This window comes from Ascaphus truei, chromosome 14 (genome assembly GCF_040206685.1).
Source record: "Ascaphus truei isolate aAscTru1 chromosome 14, aAscTru1.hap1, whole genome shotgun sequence".
Classification (NCBI taxonomy): domain Eukaryota; kingdom Metazoa; phylum Chordata; class Amphibia; order Anura; family Ascaphidae; genus Ascaphus; species Ascaphus truei.
In genome coordinates this window covers 57739314-57764311 of record NC_134496.1, presented here as the reverse complement: position 1 = coordinate 57764311, position 24998 = coordinate 57739314, and the positions used below count along the sequence as shown (strand labels likewise).

The 24998-nt window shown below is 42.6% G+C and overlaps 1 protein-coding gene across 4 annotated transcripts in view; it reads left to right on the top strand.

Moving 5' to 3' along the window:
* Nucleotides 1-14240, top strand: part of ACAP2 (ArfGAP with coiled-coil, ankyrin repeat and PH domains 2) — a 127862-nt gene extending 113622 nt beyond the window's left edge. For all 4 annotated transcript variants that reach the window (XM_075571112.1, XM_075571110.1, XM_075571109.1 and 1 more), the window contains 6 exons: nt 2560-2652; nt 2820-3028; nt 3613-3722; nt 4217-4327; nt 6318-6379; nt 13415-14240. In XM_075571112.1, coding sequence (XP_075427227.1) covers nt 2560-2652; nt 2820-3028; nt 3613-3722; nt 4217-4327; nt 6318-6379; nt 13415-13518 — 689 coding nt within the window. In that variant the 3' untranslated portion in view covers nt 13519-14240. The remainder of the gene's footprint in view (nt 1-2559; nt 2653-2819; nt 3029-3612; nt 3723-4216; nt 4328-6317; nt 6380-13414) is intronic.
* The last annotated feature ends 10758 nt before the right edge of the window (nt 14241-24998 follow it).

The following is a 24998-nucleotide window of genomic DNA, read 5'->3' as shown; positions in this document are numbered from 1 at the left end:
CCTTTACAACTGACGAAAAGCACTGGGGGGCATCCAGAGAATGATGTTTTGGACAGTGCATGGCCCTTCATCAGGTAAATACAGCAGGGCCCCGCTTCTCGGTGCCCTGCTTTTAGGCGATACGGCGGTACTGAGAAGGGGGCCGCCATGTCTGCCATGTACCGAGAACGGGCCGGTCTGGGGTCGCGCCGAATTGTGTTTTTGCCGATGTTGTGTTTTTTTCCGATATTGCGCATGCGTAGAACGTCGCATTGCCGGTCTACGCATGCGCACATAACGAACATCGCCGGTTCCACTTTCCGGTGATTTTTGCTTTGCGGCGGGTCCTTAGAACGGAACTCGGCGCATGACTGGGGCCCTCCTGTAAAGGCATTCCAACGTGTGTTATTTTGCAAGTGTTGACCAGTATAACTTTGCAGGGCACATATAGACAAGGATACAAACAAAACTGGACAAATAAGATATGCTTCGTATCGTGAAACTCCAGAAAGAACAGGTGCATTTGAGACTAAAAGATGGAGAAAGGAATATTAGAGACTTTAAAAAAATAAAAAATAAATTTTTAAATGTGCGATCAGGGAAAGGTGGGACATTAAACCACCTCACTGTAACGTGAAGATGCAAACATGCCAAGGGAATTTAAACATGCTTACATGGAATGAACACAGGAATCCCATGTTGGCCAGAAATCGAGGGGCTTAAAGGGTTTTCTGTATAGGAAAAATTAGCAGACTAAAATGGGCCAGAAGTTTGTGTTTCGGATTCCTATTTAAGTAGGCTTTTGTCACCTAGACAGATCATGCAATACAATGTATGTTTCAGAAATGTATTTCCCAGTGAAGCGATCATAGCCTTTGGATACCTGTTCTTTTCTTGTAACAATACGGCTTCATTTATTTAATTTTTTAAGTTACAAACGTTACATTTCCTTTTTACAAGTTACATAGATTTTCAATTTGAAAATGTAACAGCTGGCTTCTACAAAGAAAGAGTGTGTTTAGCCTCTGCCAGTCACACTTCTCTTCCCCTAAATAGTTTCCTTGGTTTATCTTGACCATCTTTCCTTTCTTGCTGCCGCTTTATGCTTTGCTAACTTGCATGTCCCCAGCGGCTGCTGTTGGCAGCGACGAGGCAAGGCGGGAGTCTCTATTCTGTCCCGATGAGCTAGACTCACTCTTCTCCTACTTTGATACTTCTTCAAAACTGCGTAGTAGTAAGTAACAACTCTTGCAGAGTGTTAAGTTTACTGTTTTTTAGGTGCTGCTGTCTGGTTTTCACCACCTGTGGACCTGTAACCCATTCCTACGCTGGCTTTGCCCTTTCTTTCCCCCTTTACTATATTTTTATAGTTCTATGCACATTTCATGCTTCCTTGAGCATGGCTTCTTCATCCGAGTGGTTTTTTTTCCAGCTGTTGCACCCTGCAGAGATTTACTGTTAGATCATTCTCCATCTGATGGTAATCAAAATCCTGCTTGCTTTGTTGCTCACAGTATATAAATGTGATATCTTAAAAGCCAAAGAAGTTTAGAAGATTCCACCGTGTGAACACGGAGACTCGAGTGCCTTTCAGTAAATGCAAAAGGGCCACCTTCTAAACCACTTTCAGATAATTGGGCAACTAGGTTTTTTTGTCAAAAGTGCCAATTGTTACCCTGACGTGCTGTATTATCCGGTCCTTGGTAGTTGGGCCAAGAATAAACCAGGCAGCTGCCGGTTCTGTGTCCTGCATTTTAGTCTTTTATCTCATATGAATCCATGTTAGCAGAGTCTTGGCCAGTTGTGAAAAACTTGCCGATTAGGGGACACTGGAGTAAATGTAATATTGGCAACCTAAGCCAATCAGAGGGCAAAAGGTGTAGCCCAAACGGATATCCATATGTTGCATGTGCGCCATCAGTCACATGGCTACATGGCCAAAAGAGAGGTGTAAATAGCTACCTGAATATTTACATACAAAAGAATTAGCATCACAAGACATGCTATAACATGTTACACAGATTAAAGAGGCTGCACCATTGAAGCTGCAGGTTGGCCACTGCTACAGATCTGTCAGCCCTTCCGTCCTTCCGTCCTTTTTTAGTCTAACAGTTTGTGATAAAGCCTTTGGTTGTGATATGCTTTTGATGACTCTTCAATTGTGTTAAGGCAGTGAATGAGTTCTACTAAAGCACAGTCCATGGTCCAGGTTTAAAGTTGCGTTATACCATGACAAGACGAATTGTACATTGTGACAGTATCCATAAAACTCAACCATAGACCAGACGCTAATCTTGTTCGAATCGCTGCATTTAAAATGCTGCTGTACTGGACTCTTGGTTTTTTTTACCAGTGAAATAGAAATCATTTGTGGAAAGGTGACAAACAAGAAGTTGTTGCTAACATGGCATTTCACTAGCAGGTTGCTCAACAATATTAGGCTAAACACACTGCATGATGAGCATAATTTAAAGCCATTGCGTTAATCAAGATGGCTTGAAAACGACTACTTTGCTTTCATGCAATTTGTAAAGTGTACGTTATAGCAGCAGAATACAAACTACCATTTATTTTTACCAGTGAAAAGCAATGACAGTGGAATTCCAGTCAGTATTGAGGGCAGTCGGGAACTTCTAGCAGCTACAGTGTCTTCCAACAGTGTGTATGATCCAGGTTAGTATTGTTCTCTTAATTGCATGTGTTATCTTCATTACACCACATTAACAACCTTAACCAACAAGGCTTCTTCATTAACTAAAAAATAGTATCCAGATGGTGTAGCTGATCCAAACTTCTTTTAGTTGCATCTTTACTCCTTCTGTGACTTTTTTTTATTGCAGAGGGAGACGGGAGAGACGAAAAACGTGATTCTTCCGTATTTCAAGATACGAGTGACATGAGGAAACTTCCCCCGGGGCCTCAGTTGTACAAAGCAGCGTATGAGAAGAACCTTCCTGGCATGGCAGAAGCTTTAGCTCATGGAGCAGAAGTGAACTGGGTCAACACGAAGGAAAAGAACGCCACACCACTTATACAGGCTGTGCATGGGGTATGAGCTGCAGCACATCAACCAAAACCGGTTACAGAGCTCTTAACTTGGTGCATTACAGTATTTGTTTGCAATATGGCTACAGATCATATAGCCAATATCTTTAACATTATACTTTGGAGGCTTTCCGTCCCTTGAACCCCATTATATTTTATAGTTCTTTGACATATACCTGTGTTCATTATTTTCTGCTTCCGGTTCACTTGGCAAAAACATAAAATAAATTAACCATTTCTCTGCCAGAGATGCATGGCCCTGTGTCGGTAAAATTAATACAATGGTCCATTATTTACTCTTATAGACACAGAAATTTGCAGTCACATTGGACATCTTCCAACTGATGTTAGTGTCATTTTTGGTGCCTGATGAGCTGACATGCCTGGAGTCACTTGAAGTTTTTTCTGGAGTTGAAGCGCTTGACTCCTGCATATGTATAATAACATTATATATTGCACACTTTTTTCAAGTCGGGCCCCAAACAATGCAGCTTTATAGATCCTCCGCTCATGGCAGCACATGGTAATGCTGCTTGGTTTTTGATTAGGTGCCATTCATTTGTACATTATGCTTTTTTTCTTCCACAGGGCTCTTTAGTGACTTGTGAGTTCCTGCTACAAAACGGGGCTAATGTTAATCACCAAGATGTCAAAGGACGAGGGCCCTTACATCATGCCACCCTGCTGGGCCACACAGGGTATGTGGCAGAAGAAGTTCCTTTTATTTTTGCAGTAGGCAATTCTAAATTGCCTCCATGAAAACACTGACGGTGTTGATCTTCTCAAAACGCAGAATAGATTTCAATGTGCACATATTTATGTGGTGTTCCTAGCCTGCTAGGGGCTCTCATTTAGCTCAGGACATGGAAGCGGTGTACCAATTCCATGACATTGATCAGGAGTGACAGACGAGGTAAAGGTGCAGTGTATGACAAGCTGCATGTATCCACTATCTGCACTGAAACATGATGTATTCCTGAAATGCCACTGTGTTTTTTTAAAACTAATGTGTAGATGTAAAGATGTAATGGATCTTTAACGTCTTGCAGTTTTTCATTTTAATTGGCGTAGTTTACAAAAGGTTATGAAACGGTACACTGGACTGTTTCCTCTGCCGGTTTCAATGTACAATGTCTTCTTTACCACTGATATTCTTTCAATCAACACTTTGTGTTAATGTTCCTTTTTCCAGGCAAGTGTGTTTATTCCTGAAACGAGGAGCAAACCAGCACGCCACTGATGAAGAAGGGAAAGACCCTTTAAGCATTGCTGTAGAAGCAGCTAATGCAGATATAGTAACACTGTAAGTGCAAAGTATTATAGTTTTATATTCTTCAGATCATGACTGCAAAAAAAAAAGCCAATACTTTTTTTTGGTACAGCATTGAAACAGGGGTACCCCGTAGCTGAGCCCTATTAATTTACGTTCAGGGGACCCCCTGTTTTTTGATTCACCACCATAGGTGGGGACAGTAGCCCCTCCGCTATATGGTTTACATTACGGCGGCTTTTCAAAGCTCCCCCGTCCTGCATGCCAATAGGAAGCCGTGACATCATTCGGGGGCCTTCCTATTGGCCCGTATTACCAGGAGCTTTAAAGTACAGCGAGATCCTGGCACCCCCTACGGGAGTAAGTATCTCGGGAAGCAGGGAGTCCCAGAGCTAAAAGGAATGGGGTTTAGCTCCGGAGACACCCGGCTTCAATGCTATGTAAACAAAATAGAATAAAGGTCGCTTGCATTTCTCCTTTAAAAAAGCTTGCACTCAAATGAATACACAAATAACTGAAGAGAAGGGAGGGTGATGGGGAAGACTTTTTTTTACTTTATATGATTACTATGCTAACATTGCACTTAAATCACCAAATTAGAAGTGCGGATCAGGTTTGATCTTCTGGATCAAGAAGGGCAATCAAAACATTTCACTGTTAATTTGTGTTTGATTAAATTCACTGCTGTGATTGAGTAGCCCATTTTGGGTAGAAAAAATGTCCCAAAATCTGCCGTTTACAGAACACCTAACGATGGAAGGCTTCCCGTGTGCGTACTATTGGTAGGGTTCTACATTTGTCATACAGGTGCAACTGCCAGTTCTCTGCCGCTGTCCGAGGAAAATCCATGACCATCTCGTGGACACTCCTCTAGATAGTCCACAGCAGGCTGTAATGGACAGTCTGATTAACACAGCGGGAGTCCCTCTCTTTTAATGGGACTCGCATTTGTGTTAATCCTACCGGGCTCCACCTGTCTGTAAGAGACGCGCAGTAAGAGTGAGACAGAATCAGTCACTCTACAGGTGATCGCGGGGTGTTTATTTTATAACATATTATTGCAGCATTGGTCTCCGGAGCCGAACCGCATTGATTTCAGGTCCTGGGACCCCATGCTTCCTGAGTTACAGGCCCAGTTATGGGGTGCCGGTATCCCAGCGGCCATGTTTAAATTCTTCGACATCACGACCCACGTGATGAGGAGATTTAAACAAAGTAGAGGGATACCGGCATCCCATAATGGGGCCTGTAACTCGGGAAGCAGGTGGTCCCCGGACCTGAAATCAATGCAGTTCAGCTCCGGAGACCCCCCTCCTACAATAATGTTATCAAAGTAAAATAAAAGCAGCTTCATTACCTTAGCTACTAACCTAAGGCAATGTAGGTGTTAAACCAGACTACCTGGTTTATTGGGGGTAGAGGGGGTGAGTGAAAAGGGTAGTTGCCCCAGGGTGGGTGGTTAGGCCTATCGGGAAGGTTGCGGGAGCAGTTAATCCCTTCATTATTTTAGCAGTAGTGGTAGTAAGGACATACTTGAAAACGAGAGGTAACTCTCAATGTATTACTTCCTGGTAAAATATTTTTATAAAAAAAAAAAAAAGTAAGGCTACGGAGAGGATGCCGTGCAGAACCCGAAAGGCAAGCGGCACAGAACCGGCAGTTGCACCTGTAGGTCTCGGGCACAACTACTACTAGCATGGCATCTAACTAAGGAAGTCTGCAACTTCAAATCGGTTTATTTCAGTTGAATCATTTTGTTTACAACTGTGCTTATAATGTTAGATGAGAAAAGAAAGGTCGAATCACTTAATATCCGAACAAAACAATTAATCGGTCAGTTTCAAAATATTATTAGTTTGGGGTGCTTGTCTCAAACAGATGGGGCCACACTTAAGCTATAGACAATTAAACAGAAAGAGAGAGAAGCGCTAAGTGTAAACACATGAAGCTGCAGTCAGAGTATATCTTCTCCCTTTGCTCTTTTTTCATTGGAAATGTCATTTTCTTTCCCCTTTTCTGATAGATTGCGCTTGGCGCGAATGAATGAAGAAATGCGGGAATCTGAAGGATTTTTTGGACAGTCAGGTCAATATTCCACTAACAGTCATACTGAAATGCAATATAAAAAATGCATGCAAGAGTTTATTATCTTACAGCTCAGGGTTTCAGAATCTCAAGGAAGAAAAGCAAATAGCTAATTATCTAATTAGTATGCCATAAGTAATATGTTTACGGTCAAGCTGCTTAATGAATGAGGTTTAACAGAGTATTATTCTGTAATAATTTAAAGTTTATTTAAAAAAGAGGATATAGTGTGGCACTACATGCGATTACCAGCGGAATTGGGCCTTTCGCCGCCGCCAAGGACAGTCAGCCACCGACCGTTTTGCCCCTAAGGCAAGTGATTATCGTTAGCATAAGGGGTTAATTTCAGGGGTTTTAAGGTTAGGGGTTAAGGTTTTTAGGGTAAAGATTAGCGTTCGCATTGGGGGTTAACGGGTATGGGTAAGGAGTTATGGTTAGTGATTTTTAGGGTACGGGGCAAGGTTAGGCTGTTACCTTGGCGGCTAAACATCCGGCAGCTGAACAGTGGAGAGGCGGCGGCAAAATGTCCTATACTGATTACCAGAGTCCTACTGAGGGTGTATTGCTGATCAGTTTGTGACTGTAACACAGCGTTCTGAACAGGGTGACTTCTGTAGTGGTCAGCTGAATAATGGGTCACTAGGAGATTAACTATAAATTAAAATGTCTTTTTTTATCCTGGAAAGTGATCATCAGTTGCTAAGAAATTTGTATGTGTTTTTTTAATATGTGGATGAAATATTGAATGCTATGCATTGTATCCAACATGTGAATGAACTGTTGAATGGCTATTTGTATGTATGTCTGTCTTTATTTATATAGCGCCATTAATGCACATAGCGCTTCACAGCAGTAATACACGTGCCAATCATATAAATAACAAATACAAATAACAGATCATGGGAATAAGTGCTTCATACATAAAAGTAAGATTTAGGATAAGGAGTCCCTGCTCCGAAGAGCTTACAATCTAATTGGTAGGTAGGAAGAACGTACAGAGATAGTAGGAGGGCGTTCTGGTAAGTGCGTCTGCAGGGGGCTACGGTCGATGTATGAGGTGTTAAGTATCAGCCATGTAGCTACTCATATGCTTCATTAAGCAGGTGGGTCTTAAAAGTGGATAGAGAGGGTGCTAGTCGGATATTGAGGGGAAGGGCATTCCAGAGGTGTGGGGCAGTAAGTGAGAAAGGTTTAAGGCGGGAGAGGGCTTTAGATACAAAGGGGTAGAGAGAAGACATCCTTGAGAAGAACGCAAGAGTCGGGATGGTGCATAACGAGAAATTAGGGCTGAGATGTAAGGAGGAGCAGAAGAGTGTAAAGCTTTAAAAGTGAGGAGGAGAATTGAGTGAGATGCGGGATTTTATAGGAAGCCAGGAGAGTGATTTTAGCAGGGCAGGCACTGAGACAGATTTAGGAAAGAGTACAGTGATTCTGGCAGCAGCATTTAGGATAGATTGTAGGGGAGACAGGTGAGAGGCAGGAAGGCCGGACAGCAGGAGGTTACAGTAATCGAGACGGGAGAGAATGAGGGTCTGTGTCAAGCAGTCGAGCAACAGAAGAAAGTGCGTATCTTTGTAATATTGCGGAGGAAAAAATGATAGGTTTTATCTACCTTAATGTGAGAGGAGAATGTGAGAGAAGAAGTGTGACCCCTATGCAGTGTGCTTGTGCTACTGGGTGAATGATACCAATGATAGTACTTCGTACAGTAATGTGGAAGGAGGTAGTAGGGCCAGGTTTGGGAGGAAATATGAGGAGCTCTGTTTTTGAGATGTTAAATTTAAGTCGGCAGAGAGACATTCAGAAACTTTGGTATGTACAGCAGGTGTAAGGTCAGGGGTTGACAAGTACATTTGTGTCTCGTCAGTATAGAGGTGATATTTGAACCCAAGAAATGTGTTAAGGTCACTTAGAGAGTGTGTAAAGAGAAGAGTTCCCACGACAGAGCCCTGGGGTACCCCAACAGAGATCGATAAAGTAGGAGGCGTTAGCAAAAGACACTGAAAGTACGATGGGAGGGGTAAGAGGAGATCCAGGATAGAGCTCTGTTATGGATACCAAGAGTATGGAAAGTGTGAAGAAGAGGGTGGTCCACAGTATCAAATGCTGCAGAGAGGTTGAGTAATATGAGCAGAGTGTAATGACCTCTGTCTTTGGCAGCATGGAGGTAATTAGTTATTTTAGTGAGGGCTGTTTCAGTGGAGTGAGCAGTGCGGATGCCAGTTTCTTCAGTAGACCTGAAATACATCACTTTCTAAGAGCTCTGATAGACAAGTATTAGGAACACAAATCAATGTTAGTAAATTGCAAGTTCTACATTTGCAATCTACTTTAAGCTATTTACTGTATTTAAGGAGCACTGCAGGGACTCTTTTAGATGTTTTTAAAAGTGTGGTTTATAAGAAATAGAGAAGCAGATGATATGGATAGGAAAAGGTTTAATGATTTAGTTTAGCAATTGGTAATATTTTGTTATTCATAACAGTTGAAAACATTCAGTCAGAGATTGGTTATTTGTCATTATTAAAAGGTGACAGATGCACTTCATGCTTAGTCAGCATGTGAAAACCGTTTTGTACGGTGTGTACACACTTATTTCTGGTGGGGCCTTTTCTTGGGTTCGGGGCAGGGACTGGCTGGCAAATGTTACCCTGGGGGCAATTTCAACACACTGGCCCAAGAACCAGGCAACCCACACACCATATACACAGAGGTACGCAGGGCGCACACCAGTTTCATGCACAGATGTGCACACCAGTTTCACGCACCATACACAGATGCATACACCAGTTTCACGCACCACGCATAGATGCGCACACATCATACGTGTACCGTGCACCACACATGCTATGCATGTATTACATACATACACACAACATATATGCACCATATACATACAAATGTAAGACGTTGGTCCCGCTGGTGTGTGTGTGTGTGTGTGTGTGTGTGTGTGTGTGTGTGTGTGTGTGTGTGTGTGTGTGTGTGTGGTGTGTTTCAAGCACTCACAGGACTTGGAAAAAATACAGAATAGTAATTTATTTAATTCACTTGACGGTTATACATAAGCTGCATCGATATAAATACATAAGCACACACCCACACACACCATTCATACGGAGTGTGTATATATTGTACATATCTATACACACTTACATGTATATATACACACATCGTATATACATCTATACACACACTATATATACATTTACACCCCCACACCGTATATACAGTTACACCCCCACACCATATATACATTTACACCCCCACACTATATATACATCTACATACACCATATATACAGCTAGACACACACACCATATATATTTATATCTACACACACCCACACACACCATTTATACATCCACACCCACACACACCCACACACACCATATATACAGACGAGACACCAAGTATTCTAAAGCTTGCCTTAAACTAGCCCGGTTACATTCTGGGTATATGCTGGGTGTAACCTGGCTAGTTTAAGGCATTTCTGCATTGACTATTGACCCATAGGATTAACACAGCAGGGGTCCCTGGCAGTCCCATTCAGTTTGAATAGACCGCTGTTAATCTAATGGGCCATTAGTCAATGCAGAAATGCTGGGTCTAGTTTAAGGCAAGTTTAACAGGTGGTAGGATACAAAGTTCCAAAATTGATGCTCAGCTGTGGTGAATCAATGTCAAGGTAATAGTAACTTGAATAATAAGAGAATTCTTAGAGGAACCGTTTTGAGTCCACTCTCTTGAGCATAAATAATCCAAAGTGTCAATGTTATCTCCTAACATGTGGGGGACCTGTGGTAACAAGTGCGGGTCAGCTATGAATGCCTGACCCCATAGTATGTATCACAGTAATAAACGTCTCCCTGGAGATGGACACAAATGAGATATAAATACCCCAAACCGTAGCTGAGGGAGTGGGGTACTCACGATTGAGAGATGTTGGTTTCTTCAGCGTGCGTCACGTGTGATGAGTAGCAGGAGAATATCCACGGAGGAAAGAAGCGGAGCACAGCAACGAAGTAACGGGGGCTAGACACACCGGTAAGTGTGAGGTTAAAAATCCTTTAATCCATGGTAGACATCATGGTTTAAGGCATGTACCTTGGTCTTTTTGGCGATTTGCCTCTGGTTTGTGTTAGAATAGTCTCAGTCACTGCTGTACATCCACACACACCATATATACATCCACACCTACACTCACCATATACAGTTGGGTCCAAAAATAATTGGACACTGATACAAGTTTTGTTATTTCGGCTGTGTACCAAAATAAATTCAAGTTACAGTTAAATAATGAATATGGGCATAAAGTGCAGTCTATCAGCTTTAATTTGAGGGTATTCACATCTAAATTGGAGGAAGAGTTTAGGAATTACATCTCTTTAATATGTAGCCCCCTCTTTTTGAAGGGACCAAAAGTAATTGGACAATTGACTCAAAAGTTGTTTCATGGACAGGTGTGGGCTATTCCTTTATTTCATCATCAATTAAGCAGGTAAAAGGTATGGAGTCGATTCCAGGTGTGGCATTCGCATTTGGAAGCTGTTGCTGTGAACCCACAACATGCGGTCAAATGAGCTCTCAATGCAAGTGAAACAGGGCATCCTTAGGCTGCAAAAAAAAAGAAAATCCATCAGAGAGATAGCAGGAACATTAGCAGTGGCCAAATCAACAGTTTGGTACATTCTGAGAAAAAAACGCACTGGTGAGCTCTGCAACACAAAAAGGCCTGGATGTCCATGGAAGACAACAGTGGTGGATGATCGTAGGATCCTTTCCATGGTAAAGAAAAACCCCTTCACAACATCCAGCCAAGTGAAGAACACTCTCCAGGAGGTAGGCATATCATTATCCAAGTCTACCATAAAGAGAAGACTTCACAAGAGCAAATACAGAGGGTTCACCACAAGGTGCAAACCATTCATAAGCCTCAAGAATAGAAAGGCCAGATTAGACTTTGCTGAACAATATCTAAAAAAGCCAGCCCAGTTCTGGAACAGCATTCTTTGGACAGATGAAACTAAGATCAACCTGTACCAGAATGATGGGAAGAAAAAAGTATGGAGAAGGCTTGGAACGGCTCACGGTCCGAAGCATACCACATCATCTGTAAAACACGGTGGAGGCAGTGTGATGGAATGGGCATGCATGGCTTACAATAGCACTGGGTCACTAGTGTTTATTGATGATTTGACAGAAGCAGCCAGATGAATTCTGAAGTGTATAGGGATATATTGTCTGCTCAGATTCAGCCAAATTCAGTGAAGTTGATTGGACGGCGCTTCACTTTACAGATGGACAATGACCCAAAACATATTGCGAAAGCAACCCAGGAGTATAAGGCAAAGAAGTGCAATATTCTGCAATGGCCGAATCAATCACCTGATCTCAACCGGATCAAGCATGCATTTCACTTGCTGAAGACAAAACTTAAGGCAGAAAGAACCACGAACAAACAACTGAAGACAGCTGCAGTAAAGGCCGGCAAAGCATCACAAGGGAGGAAACCCAGCGTTTGGTGATGTCCATGCGTTCCAGACTTCAAGCAGTCATTGCCTGCAAAGAATTCTCGACAAAGTATTTAAAAATGAACATTTTATTTATGATTGTGTTAATTTGTCCAATTACATTTGAGCCCCTGAAATAAGGGGACTGTGTATGAATAAAGTTGCAATTCCTAAACGTTTCATACGATATTTTTGTTCAACCCCTTGAATTAAAGCTGAAAGTCTGCACTTCTGTTGCATCTCAGTTGTTTCATTTCAAATCCATTGTGGTGGCGTACAGAGCCAAAATTATGAAAATTGTGTCATTGTCCAATTATTTTCGGACCTAACTGTATACACCCACACATAAAATATATACATCCACACACACCATATATAAATCTTTCTTCCCCCCCCCCCCCACAATATCATACATGTATACTTACCTTCCCATTGTACAGTAGAGGAGCCAGCCTGGGAGAGGAGGAACTGCAGTGGCTCCTAATGGTCGGATTTGGAGAACTGCTACATGGATCCTTCTCTCCACTGGCCCAAAATTTTCAATTCCGACTTGCCCGGGGGTAATTTCCCCTTTGCCCCCAAGGCCAGCCCGCCCTGGTTGGAGGAGCCTTACAGAGGCTGTTTGAAATCATTTTTGTGTCAGCGTTGCGCGTTTCTTGATCGTGATCTGTGTCTTAAGTAGTTTGGTTCTTTTGGAGCGGAGAACAATACTATAGTAATGATTTTTAAAAATGGTGCTTGTATATTTATCTTTTATTCCTGTAACCCGTGACAGCCGCGATGAATTGTAAACTTATTCTTTATTATTCATTCTGCATTGAATTGAGTGGTGAATGGAGAATCTCGGAGCAGAAGATTTGTGTTCATGACATTATTCCTAAACTACTATAGTACATGCTACTATTCTCATGGCTGGTGTGCAAGGGTACTTGTGTTACTATTATCAGGGCTGGTGTGCAAGGGTACGTGTGCTACTATTATAAGGGCTGGTGTGCAAGGGTATTTGTGCCACTATTATCAGGGCCGGTGTGCAAGGGTACGCGTGCTACTATTCTCGGGGCTGGTGTGCAAGGGTACGTGTGCTACTATTATCAGGGCTGGTGTGCAAGGTTACGTGTGTTTTTTGGACAGATTTGCTTTTGGAAGATCAGCAGGAGTTGGGGGTTTTCTCCACTGGTCCCAATACTGTGCAGCAGAGATGTACCGTGCTGTATATCAATGTATTGTATTAATAAGACATGCTTTTTCCCTGTTTAAAAAAAAATAAATATATATATATATAATTATTTATTTATTTAAATATTGGATACTCTGCCTTTTCTCTTTCCGTTCCTCTGTCTCGATGCATGGAGGATTCTAGCAGGTATAACTTTTTGAATGCAAGTTATTTTTTCAACTTATGCATGCAAATCCTTTGTGATCTGTTTCTCATTCAGAGAAAGGCGTGATATGATTGGATGTTTTGGTTTAAAGAATGTTTCATGTTATTAATTCATGTCATTAATGGCGGATGTTTTTTTTGCAGGAGATGAAACTTACCAGGACATTTTCAGAGATTTTTCCCACATGGCATCTAATAATCCTGAAAAACTGAATCGTTTCCAGCAGTCAGATTCTCCGAAGTCTTGATTGTGAGGCAAAACATGCTGTTTCCACCTTGGGCGGAGAAATGCTAATGAATTTGTTGGGGTTGATCAGTCGCCGCAGGCCACAATGTGGCAGCAGGTTTATTGCATTTCTGACATCCAGCTACTTTAGCCTTTTATGTGTAGAGACCAACAGACAAAATCATTTTAATTATTCCAACAGAATTGGTAAAGTTGATACAGAAAAAGCCGACTTTCATAACTAAATTCCACAGGATTCCTGGCAGTGTTCCTGAAAGCTACAAAAAGCCGCCAGACATTTAATGGCTCTTTATTACAATGTTTCAGGGCAACACATGCAGTTTGTGTGATTAAAAATTATATAGAAAGAGTCAATTCATTCATATGTGAGCTTTGCTTTCCTCTCTGTCAAATGAAAGTAACATTTTGGAACAATACAATGTGGCATTATGTAGCCAGGGGTGGAATTGTGGAGTGTTATCTGTATCTGATTGTCACCCTTTAACCAACATTTCTATTGGATAATTGTTTCAAGTCTTTTAATCCTATTCAACATGCATTTATTTTTCTGGGACATTGTTATATCTAATAATTAGAACAATGTATTATACAATTACTATCTGAGAGCATAACACTATCTAGCGTCTGAAGTTCCTTGCATGGTTATAGAGACGTGTTTATACCTGCAGCACATAGTAGGTTTAAAGGTAAGCCACGTACAAGTAAAAAAAAATGTGCTCCCCATTGATGGACAATCTTAGTGAATTTTATTTTACAGATATCTATAAATAGCTCTGTATTTTGTTTTACATACCGAAAAGAATGGGGTCCAATCAATACCAACTTTGTCCTATAAACTATAGAGCATGTTACCGTCAATCCCTGCGACGGTTATTGGGTCGTTTAGTTCACAAAACCTTCATTATTTTTTTCCACTTACAGTATTTTTATGAACATTTTAATCTCTATGGTTGATCTTTTTACCTGTACTACACTATGTGGTGCCATTAAGCTCTCAATATTACAGAATTCATGTGTAATATTCTTCTCATTTAGCATATGCTTTAGTTTTTATGAACTTTTTTTTAAACTTTCTTTTTTGGAATGTTATTTAACGTACCTGAATAACTCCAGATATTTTAGCATGCAGTATAATATTGCAATATCGCAGATTCAGTGTATAACTGAATGGGATGAATGTACATTTACATTAAAAATTACCCAAACGGGTATACAAAATATAGCCAAATCCATTGATATTATTTTTGTGTTATAGGTATAGCAAACTTTGCTTAATAGTTTTAGGAAGCTAAGTGATGGTTGTTACTAATGGAGTAACATTAGAACCAACTAAATAAAGGAGGGGCCGTGTTCCCAATCTCGGTGAGGAGGCGCTAGTTTGCTTCTCAGGCTTCTGGTCAATATCAAGTGTAAAAACAACTAAGTATGCGTCGCTTTGCAGGAGGACCTTGGGCTGCAAAGTGTTCCTGAATATGAATCCCATAAGTTACATTATTGGCTTCCAATTGCATCAAAGATTTGATTTGCACTGTGACCATTTTGCAGAAATAAGATACTTAAAGCAACAATCAGCAGTGCAAGACAGCTTTATTATTTTCACTGCGTTTGAAAGTGATCACACCAGAGCCCTGTGTAGTGATTATAGCAGGGAGCCGGTGGAGAGCAGGCAAGGAGACGTGGCCATGGGCGGTTCGCCCTCATTGGCTGGAACCGCTCACGTGACGCGGCCGTCTCAGCTAAGAACATTTGCAGTTCGCGCCAGAAGACAGCCGCCCTGCAGCTCCACGCGGCACGCACACCGGAACACGTGTTTTCCTGTATTAGAGAGATGTGGAAGTTCCGATTGCGCTGACTGGTTCACCAGTTGTTGAATAAATGTAAATGCTTAAAGCAGTCCCGTCCACCTCCTTGCAGCTTTTGTCGCTGGTGGGTGCTCCGTTCACCCACCAAATCCCAAATGAATCTTCAAAAACGATCAAAGCAAAGACACCGCGCGCCAAAGGTGAATGGAAATATATGTATTAGTAAACACACACAGAGATAGAAACTTACATTTAAATAGGAGTTCTGCTGGTCCGGATGAGAACTGACAGAACGATGTTGTGCATTAAGAATTTGATGCACCAAGTCCACGACTTTCTGCTCGCAGCACCCGCAGACCAGAAGGAACCCCAAAGGCACCGCTGCTTCAGCTTAAACTCTAAGGCAGCGGTGCGCAAAATGGGGGGCGCAGGGTTTACAGAGGCCCCGTGCGCTTCCCGAAGGCATTTACATTTCTGATGGGGGAGCTGCAGGTGAAGGGCCTCTGTAAACCTTACCTTGATTCAGACGCTCCTGGTGACGTGTCGCCATGACAATGTGACGTCATGATGCCAGGACGTCTGAATCAAGGTAAGAAAGGGGGGGGGAGGGCGTGGACAGGTGGAAAGCCAGCGGGGGGGGGGGAAGATTGCGCTCCCTGCTCTAAGGCACCACCTCAGCTTTGCAGGCACGGCGTGCTGGCTGCCCAGCATGCACAGATATAAAGTAGCTGCCTTGCTGTCTGACTTCCTACTGCCGCATATAGATAGAAGCACTCGTAGATGCGCATGCGCAAATGCTCTGCTACTCGGGAGCAGGGCAAGAAACAGCTGACCGGCCCTGAAGCTGAGGACCTTGCGTGATGACGTATTAGGCTTGTAATATATTCCGCGCTGGTGCAGGCGCATGGCGTTGCATGTGGCGTGCTTGTTTAGTGCCTATAGGGCAAGCGGTGACGTGCGTGGCTAGGAGGCCTGGCCGTAACGTCACAGCGTTAGGCCGCACTATGATTGGCTCACAGCATCACGTGGCACAACAGCAACGCGAAAATACAAATTTCTTGTATTTCCTCTGATCTGCCGTGCCAGTGTTCACGGCCGTGCGTGCCGTGCGTGCAATGCCAGGCTCACACCCTGCAATTATCACTGACTAGCGCACTATATTTCAAGCCTTGGGTGATAGTGACGACGTCTAGTGATTTAGTTTAACGTGGTAGCAATTTTGTGTATTATTGTTCCCTTTTAACTACAGTATGTTACACACTTGGTTTATTCTGGTCACTGTAAAGGATCTCTTCATTATCTCATCTGTTAGTATTTTATATTGTAATCTTCTTTTCATTTGGAAATTTGCTTTTGCATATGTATTATGCATATATTTTATGTATGATTAAATCTATTACAATGTGGTTGCATTTTGCTTGTCACGAACAGAAGAGATCATGAGGTTTCAATTTAGCCCGATTTGGTTTTTCTGGGCTTGTTTTATTTATTTTATTGAGCACAGCCTTTGAATATTAATTGCAATGGGTATAAATATTAGAACCCTGTTGCCTGTGACATTACCCCTGATGAAGCACGTGAGTGCGAAACACGTAGAGGTTGTCACTATCACCTAATATGTCATCACGCAAGGTGTGTGTCTATATAATAGCGCTATTGGCAACACCAGGAACATGTTTCACTGTGTCCTGGCTGTGTTGGAGGGCAGCTGTTGTGCTGCGGAACAAAAAAAGCGTGTACCGTTTAGCCGGAGGGGCCGTTAAGTGAACGCACATCACGGAGGTGGCCGGCTGTAGGAACGGAAGAGACTTGCACGCATGCAGCCACGAGGTTACAGCTCCATACTGACAGGCAAACAGGATACTGCTGTGAGGGAAATGATTTTAGCTGGTGTTAAATAAAACCGTTACTATTTACACTATGGCGCCCGCGCTGTCCCTCTTTGTTTATAGAAGTATTGAGGAAGGTGGTTGCTCCTGCGGATAGCTGTCCGGGTGTTCCAGTGTTTTATATCATTTTTATATTTAAAGATTTTATTCTCTTGGCTTTCCCTTCCTTATGTTTTTTCCTTGAGGTTCCTCTTTCCTTGTCATACATGTTGTTTGTTTGTGTGTTTGTTTTTTATTGTTTACCATTGCTAAATGGTATTGAGTACTAGCTACTCTCCTCTAGTGTGTGTGTGTGTGTGTGTGTGTGTGTGTGTATATATATATATATGTCCATCACTATTCATATGGTGCTGTGATTTTATGTTTTTGTTTTATATATACACATACATACATATATACATTAGTGCTAGGGACCCTCTGATTTGCAGGGCAGAAAGTGGGGTAGGATTGCTGCTTTATCTTAAAATCTACTTTACATTGAAGCAAATGGCACAATTGTGCAAAATGCAGCCTTGTAAAGTCCCTGATCTCCCAATACTCGTTTTATTTTTAAAGTGCAATAGTTTTTCACAAATTAAAGTATACAGTATTTAGTCTTTTGCAGTTTGTCTATAAAACAATAAATTGGCTTCATTGCAATATATGTTCTGTCTGCAGAACTATACTTTCTGCTTACTTCTTGAGAATATAATGCATGTACAACCTTGATTAAGTTTTATTTTGAACCTTTTGTACCCAAAACTTGAATGTAGTTTTATTTTTTCCTCAATGTAAAAGAAAATAAGAAACACTTCTGTATGGTAGTTCTAAAATGTACATGATGTAAGAATTGTAAATACTGATTTAAGACTTTGTAAACCTGCAAAGTGGGAAAATATGCAATTTCATTAATAAAAAAAACTTGTTGCCTTTTAAATAAATCTGTCTGACGTTATATTGTAACTTCTTTTCATATTGTGACATTGTTTCTGGGACAAGCATGAAAAGTAATTGTATATAATTTATCACTGTTCTCTTGAACCAATACACGTAATAGCAGTAATAATTCTATCTATTCTGGGGTTTAAAAAAAATACAATCTTCACCACATTGCTATTGACTGCTAACATTTGCTGTTCAAGATTATTTTTCTGCTACGCTGTACAAATTGTTCAAAGTATTCAAACTCTATTACAGATTTTTCAAACAGTCACTTGCTGCAAATTGTAGTCACCGGTCACTTTATTATGCAGTGATGTGTGCGTGTAACAGGCTGTCCAGTTATACGTGTGCGTGTAACAGGCTGCCAGTTATACGTGTGCGTGTAACAGGCTGTCCAGCTATATTGCCTCTCCGCAGAGCACTACAAATGTGTATGCTCACTACAAAGATACTTGCACTACACCCCAATTATTGTCAGACTACTTATTGAATGTTATATTTAATATAACAAAAGGTTTTGGTGCTTGTACAGAAAGGATTGCGAAACTTTATAATGTAAGAATAAAGTCAGACCATTTATAAAATGATGGCGTATAACAGAAGCCTACCCTTTACCAAAGAAAGTATTTATGAAACCGGTTCTTCAAATGATTTGGAATAGATTCCCCCATGAGATCAGGGGCCAGACACAGCTAACTTGATTGTTTAAACATTATTATACCCAATTCCTGTTTGATCTGATTCTAGAGTGAGTTCCGGCCTGCAGGAGTCTCCTTTCAGACATTTTGGCCTTGACCAGAGCCACTGATGACCTGAGGTCTGGGAGAGGAGAATTTATTTATTCCAAATTTGAACAAGGAGTAAAACTTGAATTGCTCCCAGTAGTTTGCAATTACGTGGTACCAGCATTATGACGCCATAACCGCCCGGTTGTACACGTGATGTAAAAAGCCTGTTTTTTGTAAGTTTGAGGGTGAACTGTTACCTGCTTTTTTTCCATAGTGTAATAGTTACCTTTTCTGTGCCATGACCCCCAACTCTTCTCATGTTATACATACTTAGGAATGACTTCTGCAGGAAATATAGTTGTATCTCTGGCTAACCTGTAATGATAAAGAATGCCCGGTCCTTTTGGTAAAGGTCTTTGAAGTTTGTCCATCGCCAGATATCGTTCACAATAACACCCTGTCATTTAATATAAACAGAAAGCTGGTCTCTAATCACACACAGCATTTCATTAATTGTTTGATTACCTCGATTGCCACATTAAGCCATGAAACCTAATTATTATTTGAGACATTCATTGCCATACTGCAAACACAATTATTTACATAGCTATATTGTGACCGAGTTAGATCTTTGCAACCTGAGTTTGACAACCAGAATTGGTCCCTTTTAAGCAAATCTGGTGAGAGAATATCTATTATTATATCAAAAAACATTAAAGGAGTAATCCGGGCCAAACCAGTATTTATTTTTAAATCTTACCTGAATTGATGGTGGGCTAGGGGGTCCCCAAGGCAAGTTGGGGGAAACAAAATGGCTGCCAGGGATCGCTCCAGCAGCCAATAGACTTTCTATTGGGGATTCTGGCGGCCACAAATTACTTTTTGTTTCAAAACCAGCACAAAAACATTACAAATATCCCTGTAACGTAAGATTAAAGAAACGTTCCAAGGAAGGATTGCTGCTTGAATCTGTTGTAAGGAACTTGTATTTCTGAAATGATGTTATGGAAGTTCATCTCCCAATTTACAATGCCTTTAAAATAAATAATAATAATGTTCTTGTACTTGTGAGGATGTATTCACACATCATAATGGTACAAGCCCCTAGCAAGTTGTGATTCTATATTGAAGCGTATTTCAAGTACAGTAGTATTTTGCTGCTTGTCTCGTTACAGACTGTATGGCGTCCTGTACAATACTGATCGGTACATATCCAAACTGGCTCTGAGGCAACCAAGGCATTAAAAACAATGTTTCAACGTGCACTGATCATTATTTGTGTTGGTTGGTATACAACCCTTGCAGATTTCAGCCTGCAATCACAAATATCAGAATGCTATTGAACATAGTTCGCACTCTAGCTATTGTAGTGAATCTGATTTGTGATTATATTATTTTTCACTATTAAGTCAGATTAAGTCAGAAAGCTGAGCATCTACCTTGCTACTTAATTTTCTCTATCTTCAAACATCAAATCACAGTATCAGGTTCATCTATCTGACTTTAATTTGTCTGTTAGACAAACTGCATCTGGGATAAATAATTTAATTGTATATTTTAAAATGTACTGGAAAGTATGAAATGTTCAGGGGGACTGTTCTATACAGTGACATGGAACTTTTGCAATAGAAATGATATAAATATGAAAGCACGTTATATACACAAACTGTTCCATAACACATACCTTTTCCCAGCAATATCCATCACATTGGCAATGACAGAGGGAAAAAACAGTACAGGCAGATCAGCGAAACAGAGGTTAAGGAGAGAACATTTTTTATGCCAATTCTTACTAAACATAAATAAGAAAAATAAGAGCGCAAATAACCAATAGTATATATGAAAATATAAACCATTTATTTGGACAATAAATGCCCCTATGTTGATAAACAATTTGAGATAGATAATAAAAACATAAATGCAATAAAAAAATGTATGTGATACATATGGAGGTTTTTGAGCCCATCTCCTAAATATCGTCCCAGTCTTTCTATGTTGCGGTCAAGTTTAACCATATAGTCATGGTCAGGCATAACCCCCCATTTTGCAAAGGCTTTTGATACAGTTGATCACGCTATCCTGCTTAACAAACTCCAGAGCTCTGGAAGAGGGAAGCATGCTTTAAACTGGTTTCAGTCCTACCTATCAGGAAGATCCCAACATGTGTCCATCTCAGGCTCTAACTCCAACCCCCTGGATATCACCTGTGGTGTCCCGCAAGGCTCTGTTCTGGTGCCCCTACTTTTCTCAGTGTTCATTAATGATCTTCCCACAGCTTGTAAGGAAGCTTCAATACACATGTATGCAGATGACACAATCCTATATGCACACAGCCATAGCCTCTCTGACCTTCAACACATACTTCAGTCTGACATTTTGAGACTCGAAAACTGGATTTCCCAAAACAAACTGTTTTTAAACACTGACAGGACTATAACAATGGTATTTGGGACCAAGACCAAATTTCTAAGGCTTCCAGTGACTGAGCTCCAGATCTGAACCAACGCTAACACCACCCTAACTCCTGTTACTAGTTTTAAATACCTGGGCATACAGTATGGTTTGACTCCTACTTAACATTCAGGATGCACATTGATACCCTGACATCCAAAACCTATGCCAAACTAGGGGTACTTTACAGGAACAAATCCTCCCTAAGCCTGCTGGTCAGAAAGCGTATTGCACAGCAGATGCTAATGCCAATTATAGACTACGGAGATATAGTATACGGCTCAGCTCCTCAAACCCACCTTAGCAAACTTGACACCCTCTACAATTCAATATGCCGTTTTGTTCTCCAATGCAACAACAGCACACATCACTGCGAAATGCTTAAAGAACTAGATTGGTCATCACGAGTCTAGGCGCAAAGTTCACCTTTCCTGTCTTGCCTTCAAATACTTTCTGGGCAAGTTACCCAGCTATCTGAACAAGCCCCTCACCCCTACCACATGCAGCACTTATCATCTGAGATCAGACTCCAAAACACTGTTCATGGTCCCACGGCTCAACAAAGTATCCGGCCGCTCCTCCTTCTCTTACCATGCATCCCAAAACTGGAACAATCTACCGGAGACTCTCTCACCCACCACCAGTGTAAGTTCTTCCAAAACTAAAGCTGTCTCACATTTTAATCTGGTCTGTAACTGTTACATACGCCCATAATATATATTATCTAACTGTGCATGCAATGTCATGTATATAATGCAGGGGTGGGGAACCTTTTTTCTGCCAAGGGCCATTTTGATATTTATAAAATCATTCGAGGGCCATCCAAAATTATCAACTTAAAAATTAGCCTGCTATATTTGGTCAAACATTTAATGAACTCACCACTAATGTGATGGCTGGAACTACTTCTCTTTGGGTGACTGACTGACGCTTGGGTGGTGGGTGACTATGACTGACTGCGGGTTGGTGTCTGTGCGCACACGCGCGCACGCACACAAAAATCGGGCAGGGGGAGGGAAATCAGACTCAGACCCACTCTCTCTCAGACTCTCAGACCCACTCTCTCTCAGACCCACTCTCTCTCTCTCTCAGACCCACTCTCTCGCTCTCAGACCCACTCTCTCGCTCTCAGACCCACTCTCTCGCTCTCAGACTCAGACCCACTCTCTCAGACTCTCATACCCACTCTCTCTCTCAGACTCTCAGACCCACTTTCTCAGACTCACTCTCTCGGACTCTCAGACCCACTCTCTCTCAGACCCACTCTCTCTCTCTCAGACTCTCAGACCCACACTCTCTCTCAAACCCACTCTCACTATCAGGCCCACTCTCTCGCTCTCAGACTCAGACCCACTCTCTCTCTCAGACTCTCAGACCCACTCTCTCTCAGACGCTCAGACTCTCAGACCCACTCTCTCTGACTCTCAGACCCACTCTCTCTCTCTCTCAGAACCACTCACTCTCAGACTCTCAGACCCACTCTCTCTCTGACTTTCAGACCCACTCTCTCCCAGACTCTCAGACCCACTCTCTCTCAGACTCTCAGACACACTCTCTCAGACTCTCAGACCCACTCTCTCTCTCAGACTCTCAGACCCACTCTCTCTCTCAGACACTGACTCACTCTCTCTCAGACTCACTCTCAGATTCTCAGACTCGCACTCTCTCTCACTCAGACTCACTCTCTCTCAGACTCACTCTCTCAGACTCACTCTCTCTCAGACTCTCAGACCCACTCTCTCTCTCTCTCTCTCTGACTCTCAGACCCACTCTCTCTCAAACTCTCAGACCCACTCTCTCAAACTCTCAGACACACTCTCAGACTCTCAGAGACACACTCTCTCAGACTCTCAGACCCACTCTCTCTCTCAGACTCTCAGACCCACTCTCTCTCAAACTCTCAGACCCACTCTCTCTCTCTCAGACACACTCTCAGACTCTCAGAGACACACTCTCTCAGACTCTCAGACTCACTCTCTCTCAGACTCACTCTCTCAGACTCAGACCCACTCTCTCTCAGACCCACTCCCTCTCTCTCTCAGACTCTCTCTCTCAGACCCACTCTCTCAGACTCACTCTCTCTCTCAGACCCACTCTCTCTGACTCTCAGACACACTCTCTCAGACTCTCAGACCAACTCTCTCTCTCAGACTCTGTCTCACACTCTGACTGTGACCCACTCTCTCTCAGACACACTCTCTCTCTCAGACACACTCTCTGACTCACACTCTCTCTTCTCTCAGATACACACTCTCACTCTCTCTCAGACACACACACACACACACTCTCTGACACACACACACACACACGGGGAGGGAAATCTGATCGGGGGGGGGGATCGGAGCAGGTGCCCTCCGCAACTGCTGCTCGGTGTGGGGAGAAGGAGGACCGTGTAAGTGCGCAAGGGGGGGGGGAAAATCTGAGCAGGGGGGATCGGAGCAGGGCCATGTAACTGCACGGGGGGGGCAGAGCAGGTACCCTCCACAACTGCTGCCCGGTATGGGGAGGAGGAGGAGAGGCGGTAGTGAGGTGTCTCTCCCACCGCAGACTCGTTCTATCCCCCAACCCTCTTATACCCCCTTCCCCCCCATTCCCCACTCCTCTTATACCCTCTCCCCCCCCCCCCCCCCCCCGGAGCGCTGCTTACCCGCGCCGCCCTGGTGATACTCAGGTCCTTAATCACCTCAGGCGGCTGCTGCCACACACAGAAAGTGACACACAAACACAGTGACCGTGACACAGACAGTGACACACACACACACACACACACACACACAGAGAGAGAGAGATACAGTGAGACACACACACACACACACAGACAGTGAGACACACACAGACAGTGAGACACACACACACACAGACAGTGAGACACACACACACAGACAGTGAGACACACACACACAGACAGTGAGACACACACACACAGACAGTGAGACACACAGACAGTGAGACACACACACACACACACAGACAGTGAGACACACACAGACAGAGACAGTGAGACACACACACACACACACACACACAGAGACAGACACACACACACACACAGAGACAGTCACACACAGAGACAGTGCCAGACAGACACACAGAGACAGTGCCGGACAGACACACAGAGACAGTGACAGTGACACACAGAGACACAGACAGTGACACACAGAGACACAGACAGTGACACACAGAGACAGTGACACACAGAGACAGAGACAGTGACACACAGAGACAGAGACAGTGACACACAGAGACAGTGACACACAGAGACAGAGACAGTGACACACAGAGACAGTGACACACAGAGACAGAGACACACACAGACAGAGACAGTGACATACAGAGACAGTGACACACAGAGACAGAGACAGTGACACACAGAGACAGTGACACACAGAGACAGAGACAGTGACACACAGACAGAGACAGTGACACACAGAGACAGAGACACACACAGACAGAGACAGTGACACACAGAGACAGTGACACACAGCGACAGAGACAGTGACACACAGAGACAGTGACAGACAGAGACAGAGACAGTGACACACAGAGACAGTGATACACAGAGACAGTGACACACAGAGACAGAGACAGTGACACAGAGAGACAGTCACACACAATAAGCCCACCTCTGCAAACACACAAAAATAAGGCCTGTCCCCCCTTGGGGTGGGTAAGGTGTCTGGGAGGGGGTAT